Source organism: Dermacentor albipictus, chromosome 2 (assembly GCF_038994185.2).
Source record: "Dermacentor albipictus isolate Rhodes 1998 colony chromosome 2, USDA_Dalb.pri_finalv2, whole genome shotgun sequence".
Classification (NCBI taxonomy): Eukaryota; Metazoa; Arthropoda; class Arachnida; order Ixodida; family Ixodidae; genus Dermacentor; species Dermacentor albipictus.
The window spans coordinates 159,862,820-159,870,981 of NC_091822.1; the positions used below are offsets into that span (position 1 = coordinate 159,862,820).

Below are 8,162 nucleotides of genomic sequence, written 5' to 3' on the forward strand. Positions count from 1 at the left end.
GCGGAGGAGGACGGTGCAGCGAACGCATGAGGAAGAAAGGAAGAAATGGTGAGGAGGAAAGCGAAGTGCCGGTGGCGACGAGGCACGCGGCGAGTGCGGAAACAGTATATATATATATATATATATATATATATATATATATATATATATATATATATATATATATATATATATATATATATATTCAGTAAGCGCGAAATTATGCCCTACTTTCTCATATATATGCACAATATATTGGTATGGTCACAATTACGCATGTGAGGTAAGATGCGCCATGTTTTATATACATGTCAAAAAACGAAGGCTAGGCCTAAAAAAAAAGGTGAGGCATTTTCTATCTCTCCACAGCGACCCCCTTATACCATGCGTGCAACAGCTACAACACAATTCCTAATAGTCTTTACGTGACATCACCGAGTCCGCACAACACGTGACATGGCGCTCGAAGTGACGTCAAGTTGCCGAAGATACACGTGGGCTCCAGACTGACGACGTCAGAGCCAGCGACAAAGTCGCGGATCCCGTGGCGTCGTCCGCGCATAGGCCTCCTTGGACACGAGCGGTTGTTACGAAACCGCCGCCGGCCTGTCGCGCTGAGGACGCCTCGATCAGCGGGACTTCTCTGACGTTCGTCGTGACGTCAAGCGCGGCGCCCGGGCTTTTTTGTTCGCCTCGTCGTCGCCGGGTACAATAAAACACGCAATTAGAAAAACTCACCCTTGCGATTCGCGTTATTTGTTCGTTCCTGTGGCACTGTCTTCACCTCGTGCACGCTTTTGTGTCGAGCCTGGAGTCCTTCCTTTTGAACGAACAATATGACGTGTGCAAGTGACGTCAGCTCGAGTGTGATAGCTAATGTCATAATTGAAACGCACACTGGATTGCACAATATTCGCCATTCTTGAGCAAATGTATTAGCAGGCGATGGGTACCTAGAACGCTCAGTGGAGATTCTGTTGCGCGCTTTATAAATAAACATGCATGCACAGCGCGTGCCGGAAGTCGCAGCACCGACGCATGGAGAACAAACTAAGGCAACCTGAGAGGCATTGAATGGTACTGAAACACTCAGCCACACGTGTTCCTCTGAAATTCCAAACATTATGGTCTTCTACCGAAACATTCCAAGTGATATCTACGCTTTATCCTACGTGCTGTGACGAACAGTATTATCTAGAGCGATGAGAAATGTTTGTCATAAGCAATCAGTATCCTCAACATTAACCGCATCACACGATGATTCAAACCGGCAGGGTAGCGATGAAGAGCAGACAATCTTTTTATTTTCGCCTTGCTCGCTGCGAACTTCGTTGTGGTTGCACAGTGAAGTTAATTTGCTATTATATATCTTCAATCATGTCTAAATAAGTTTACCCTATAAGGAATATCATTAAGTAATCTGACTTCTCAAGAAAAACATATGTAGAGTAGTCTAAATATTCTACCCATAGTAAATATTAGTCCACATATTTAGTAATTTACATTAAATCAGCCGTGGTCACTTATTTCAGTGCCATAATAAATTCAGTCAGTTGCCAGCGTCAAACACATAATTACGGCAACTCTGAAGTGCGGCGAGAATGGAAAGCAAAATAAGAGACTCAAAGAACGATCAGAGGAACACGGAGCAGGTGCTCAATGAATCCGAACAAATTTGAAGGAGTGTATTCGCGATGAATTTACATGTTGACTGGGCGGACGGGTGGATGTTATGAGCGTCCCCTTTGGAACGGGGCGGTGGGTTGCGCCACCAAGCTCTTGCTATTATACTGCGTAATGTCCTACCTAGGTTAAAGAAAAACACACTATGTACTCTCACAACCAAATTTTCTGACCCCTATTGCGAATTGTGCTTTTGTACGTCTCCGTTTTTTGTCGTTTCCCTACTTTTCTTCCACCAATTCTCCCAATCGCCTCTTACTAGTCCCTATCGATCTTAGAGCCACTCCGCCACCTAGTGAGCTTCGTGCGAAGCCATGCGATCGAAATCAAATGCTTTGAGATCCGCGCGGTGGCAAAGGGCACGAATCACTGAGGCCAAGAACCCGCGTCTCTGAAAGCGCTTTATGGCGAACAGATGGCGCTTCAGTTCGTTTCATGCTCTCTCGCCCTCTCATGCGCTCTTACTACATTTTTTTTTTTACGTTTAATAGTTCGCGCGTCTTGGGATCGCACATATTTCACTGTTAGATTTTCGCGAAACGAGCGCATTAGGTTTGTGCAGGCGCTTTCCTTTTAAGAGATAACGATAACACACAGCTGCAAGCACGTAGGTTCACGTGCGATTCCGACTGCGTTAGATAATAACGAGGAATAAAAGAAAGAACAATAATAATCAGGATCGAAAGGCCGCCTGAAGCACATCTGTCGAGATCACGCTACGGCCAGAAGCTTCTTCACCCTAACAATACGACTATTTTTCGTCAAGCGTGAACAACAACTGCGAATGTATTTGCTAATTAACATTTCACAAATACGTCAGTTTCCCCTGCAGCATATAGGAATCAACTTGTTCTGAAATGAAAACCTTTATTAAGAAGTTTTCTATAAGCGGAAAAAGTAACTTTTTGTAACGTGTTCTCGGTGTAGATTGAGAACCACTATAAAGTAGGGAGTGGGAAAGGGCGGTGGTCTCAAAGATTGAAGTATTCCATAGCGTCCCGAGTGACTTTCCACCGAGTTTAGGATCGGACAACGTTCGTGTTTCGTTCTCTGTCTCCACGAACATCGGTATTTAAGATTAAAATAAATTACATTCACGAATGGCTGAGAAATGAAACCGTGGATCCCGGAATGGCGTCATCCATAGTCGTGCGTGAAAAGCATCACGCAGTTCTGGCGACTCAGAAGGTAATATTGCGCCTCATTTGTAGCGGTCGCTTGAGACAACTTCAAGAGATCTATTTCGTGACAAACACGGCAGCAAGAGCGACGAGGTTCAGCATGCTGAGAAAGCGGCACACGACGAGATAAGTTTCTGAGACTCAATAAGGACCTCAAAAGCTCGATAAATGTTTATAGCCTAGACGTCCGCGGCGGGGGCCCAGACCCACTAAAGAGACGCCGGACTCAAATCTTGTTGATTTGAAAATAAAAGTTTACGCTCTCTCTAGACGAAACGTGCCCAAGTGCAACAAATGCAGCGTCCCTGGTGAATGGATAAAAATACAAAACGAAAATGAATCAAGTACAACTACATATATTTACAAAGATATAGTTACGGAACAAACTACGAGAACTTACCATCCTGATGGAAATTCAAACTTCTAGATGAAACAATGGTTCAACTGAAACTGAAACTATGTGTTCATAGTACTCGAAAACAATAACGGGAGACGAAAGGTTCTCCGCGTAAATCTGCGACTAAGAGGATTTGCGTAGCGAGTCCAGGTCTCCTTTACAAACTGCAACACTGACGTACGGCGCTAAACATTTGCAACGCGAACGATGTCGAAACTACTCCAATGCATTGTTTCGTTTCCAGGTTCACCTGCATATGTAACAGCGGCCTAATTCAGACTCCATAACCTACACTTCGGACTGCTCTGTGCTTAGAAACCGTCCACAGGAAGGTTACCCGTCGCACTTCCATGTAATTACGCATAGAAGACGTTCGTTGCAGTTCGCGTTTCACTTTTTTAGCACTGTGCGTAATCTTTCTCATCAATACCGACTTCTCGTGTACGTTGGCGAACATTTACTAGCAATGCACTGGTACTGTGGGCATTGGTGAAACTACAGAGTTAGTACACTACTTCTACAGGAACTGCTGAACAAGAAATGTGGCAGCCGTAAAGGCGCCGCCATGTTGCTACAACTCATTTTTGTAACGCTAAAAATATTCTAAATATTATGAAAAATAATCATTACCACGAAGCACGTAGGTGTGGACATCGCATAAAGTTCATTCTTCATATTTGTCGTAAGGATAAGATGACTATTTAAACAATTTTTTTGAGCATGCAGAAAAATAGTACACTTCAAGGAGTCTTAGCCAGATGGCGCCACCATACAGAGGAAGGCTCGGGACAGCGTTGATAGCGCGTCACGTCTGAATCACATCTCATCGGCTGCGCCTGCGCTCCTTCCCAGCGTAGCAACATGGCGCGCCCTTGCGGTTGCCGATTTAAATGCGCGGTCGCTGTGGGGAGTTCTGCCTCTAGAATACGAACTCTATAAGTGAAGAGTCTCTATTTCGCTGTGGTCCGGTATTGTCGCGCCATCTGGCATGCACTCTGCGAATGACGGCTCCTGCCGACTAAATTTTCGGGCACACATTTGCGTCGTTGGTCGCCTTTTATTACGATAGCAATTCAATTATATGGACGCTCCAAGGCGCACTTCTGCCGTCGCCGTCGCCGTGAAGTTCCATATACGATCGTCGCCACGCGCCGTATGCTGTATGTGCGAGTGAAAGCGCGCACGGGTGATCCGGCGATCGCGGCTAAACCTCGCGCGCGCAAGAGAGCGAAGTGGGGAGGAAGCGCGCCGTTTTCCGTCGAGCGAGGCTCCGTGGGGAGGGTAGGGAGGGGCGCGCGTTCTACTCGGCACGGCCCAGGCGACCGCGCGCGCGCCTGTCTGGGCCGCTGCATCTTGAGTGCCATCTGCGACGGGGACACAGTCCACCACGCGCTGTGATTCTGCGGCTTAGTTCGCGTTGATGCGAGACGCAGCCCGAAGGTCAATTCGCTCGCTACTGCTGCCGCGCTTCCTCGCTCCAGCGTTTTCGCAGCGTGATTCCGCGTCCATCGAGCGAGATGTTGTCGTGCTTGCTTGTGCGCGTGCGACACCATGCTTGTTAATTTAGTTGGTATGCCTATATTTGCTAGCTTACACGGCGGATAAATCTACTTTCCTTGCTTCGTATGGATGTCCACTAATCTTCTATCGCAATCGATGCTTCCCCTTTCGGGCGAAAGTGCGACTTTCTTTTGTTTCTTTTCCTTGGTTTTTTGCGTCCTCAGACGTAGGACAGGAAACGTTTTCAACAAGATTTCACGGACCCGTGTAACCGCTAAATATAACTAGCAAGAACCTTTTTGCGTGGTTACGCATCACAGAGGCACATGTGAAGCACAAGGTGCTTCAGGCATGAAGCTTTATGAGCTAGTGCAAATGTGCTGCATAAATTGCTATCACAAATAAAATAACGAGATGAAGCGATGGGCGCGTGATCATAACATGACGTGGTCGCAAATTATTAAGCATCACATGTTATGGTGACTAAGCTGAAAGCACCGGCCATTGATCCTCACCGTAGGGTACGCCAAGCGGCAGCGCTGCGAAGCTGTCAAAACTCGCGTATAGGCTCGTTAATTGAGTTCAATATACATTGCACAGTGGTTGCTGTTCCTGCTGCGTTTATAACTTTACAAATGAAGCAGCTTCCCCTAGCGCACCGTCACAATGCTTACGTAAGAAAAAGGACCTTGAGGAGAACCGCGTTTGTATTACATATGAAAGTTGTTCAACAGTCTGCTAGGGGGCATGGCATTTCATTCGAACCTCCTTCTGATACAATAACTTCCATTGTGACCTGAGCGGCCAACTGATCGCACACGTCCTTTCACACAATCGCGAAACTATGCCGACAGCATGTCGCTTTCATTTCGCAAACATTTTAGTGCAATCGCCAACTGACCTTAACTACAGGCTAATAGAACCGTAATGATGATTTGCGTAAGCTCGAAACATCGGAGTCTGTTTATGCTTGGACCGAATAGACGTAACCTTAAATAGGCACAAAGGGGATTTCATGTTTAGTGTACGCTGCGACATGCCCGGGCTTAAACTGAAGTGACCTACGCCTACAAAATAAAAAAAAAAGATTGAAATCTTAAGCTTCATAGCGCAGCACTCATTTTCGGTGTCATTATCCGAATCTTTTCGCTAAACCGTACCTGGCCGATTGTGGGACGGTAACCGCATTACATTCAATATTCACATTTAGCACACGCGGCTCTTGATCAAGCCACTAATTCTTTAGAACTAAGAGTACAGATTTTTTAGCTAGTTGGTTCGTTGCATAAATTGAAGTCATAGCGCTGGATTGACACGGACAAGAACGACGGCAGGACGTGCGCTACATACGACAGGAGTCACAGGACGTTACATAAGACAGAACTGCTTTACTTTGAAGGAGAGAGAAGCAGTAAAGGAGAACAGCTTAAGAAGCGGTATACGAAGGCAATATCAAGAAATAGTCAAACGTCAATCACTCGGGGAATCATCGGATGTCCCATGTGGTCGAAGTGAAAAAAATTGGTCGAAAGCGATGGTCCCATATAGAGAAAAGTGACACGGCGCGTTCAATACGAAGAGCGGGGAAATCAAAATAGAATATATAACGGATACAACGTGATCAGGTACTTGGGGAATAAAAGTTCGCGTGCAATTTTTTTTTTATCCGGCTCAAAATCTCAACTGCAATCGGTGATGTAGCACTACGACTAAAGTTCATTGTTGCCGAGGGTGGGTACAGGTGTGGCGAAAACGATATCGCTCGGTAAGTCTTATCGGACGCTTTCGTGAAACTTGCGCACAATTTCCCACGTGTGTAATGTACTAAGCTATCGGGTTTCACGCTGGCAGGCAGAGTCAAGCAGGTAGACTAGCAGGTGAATGACTAAAAAAAAAAATTTTTTTTAACACGCGTAAAGAACTCGTGAAGTGCTTACCTGGGGCCGGACGCAGACGGGAAGATACGGGCTCTCGTGCCGGATTCGACACGCAAAAATCCAAGAATAGGCCCAAGCTCATGCCTGCTCTGGCGTCGTCGGGGTACATCCCGTGGTGGGGGCCCGTCGCAGGCGGCCAAACTTTTCTCCACGCACACTGGCCAAGCTCTCGCTTCTCTCTGAGCGCCGCTCACCTTCGGCCGGCCGGGCGCCGGGCTTGCCTGCACCGCGCCGCACGCTGCGTCATCGTCACAAGGCGCGAGCGGATCGATGGCCGGTCACGTTTCGGACGTTTTCCCTCCCCCGGTGCCCCCCTCCCCCACCCTCCTCTCCCTCGCGAATCCCCCCGCGTTCGCTCGGCGTGGGGAGTGTACTGCGTGTCACCAGTTCGGCGCAGTCCTGCAAAGGCTGTCGTGACAGCCAATCACTAATAAGGCTAAACGCTCGGCGAGTCGGTACGGGGTCAACTAAGATTAAAGCCGGCGAAAGAAACGCGTACGCAAGAAAGAAGGTCTACACAGGACGACTGCTAGAATAACAGCTGAAACATTATTGTCTGCATAGGACGCGTTGTAACGACTGGTGGTTGTGTCTTGTTGCTTTATGCTGGTGCGTGCGCTGGGTGAGACCGTGCGGGTTTATTGTCAGACATACGATTCAACTGTTAGCCCAACGATCGCCCTATGTACCCGTTGTTTCTTGTGTGTGCGTTTCTTTCTCTAGCCTTCATATTAGTACGCCAATCAGTGACGATAGCCTACTGCGTTGTCTCAGAGCAGGGAGTACAGTAGGGCTCGTCCATTGCGCGCTATTGATCCTTCCGTGAAACTTCAGTTGGCGTCGCGCGGAGAGCGATATCAGAGGCTGTCAGTGAAGAAGCTCATCTTCTAACTGCTTCTCTTTCATGGCTGGCTGAAGCGGCCCGTACCTTTCGTTCTACTGCACGCAACTGGTTTGGGTCGAATACAGGTGGCCTGAGAGTGTTAGCACAGGAGGAGGAGGAGGAGGAAGGGGAGGATAGCGGGAGCACGCGGACGAGTGGTTTCACATTTAGAAGCGCCCGTCCATGTCACGGGTTCGCCGCGGCTTCGTCCCGACGACAGCACAACACCCTTTTCCTTTTCTTCTTCGCGTTTTTCCCTGTTTCTCCCCTTTCCTTCCCCCTGACTTCTCCGTCGTGGTGGGGATGAAACGACCCACACACGAACGCATGGGATGACTGCCGGACAAAGCACAAAAGTCACAGGTTTTACTAACTATTTCTGCTGCCTGTTGCTGCGGAAGACATTAACCGCCGTCGGGTGGATGCAACGCAGCCCGGGTGCGTTATAAAGACTAACTGAGGGTTGGGGAATAGTGGAAAGGGAGGAGGAAAGATAAAAGCAAACAGTGAAGAACGGTTTTTTTTTTTGCTTTTTCGCTACGGAGTTCACGCGTCTTTGATGCGCTCACCTCACGATTATGCGAGACGAAGGCATCTCATAA

At 47.7% G+C, this 8,162-nt stretch overlaps 1 protein-coding gene across 2 annotated transcripts in view; it reads right to left on the reverse strand.

Moving 5' to 3' along the window:
* LOC139056181 (period circadian protein-like) overlaps positions 1-6,932 on the reverse strand; it is a 40,997-nt gene extending 34,065 nt beyond the window's left edge. The window contains exon 1 of one of the 2 annotated variants that reach the window (XM_070534191.1): positions 6,678-6,932. In XM_070534191.1, the coding sequence (XP_070390292.1) occupies positions 6,678-6,786 (109 nt within the window). In that variant the 5' untranslated portion in view covers positions 6,787-6,932. The remainder of the gene's footprint in view (positions 1-6,677) is intronic. The other variant, XM_070534192.1, reaches the window with a different exon arrangement.
* Positions 6,933-8,162: the final 1,230 nt, after the last annotated feature.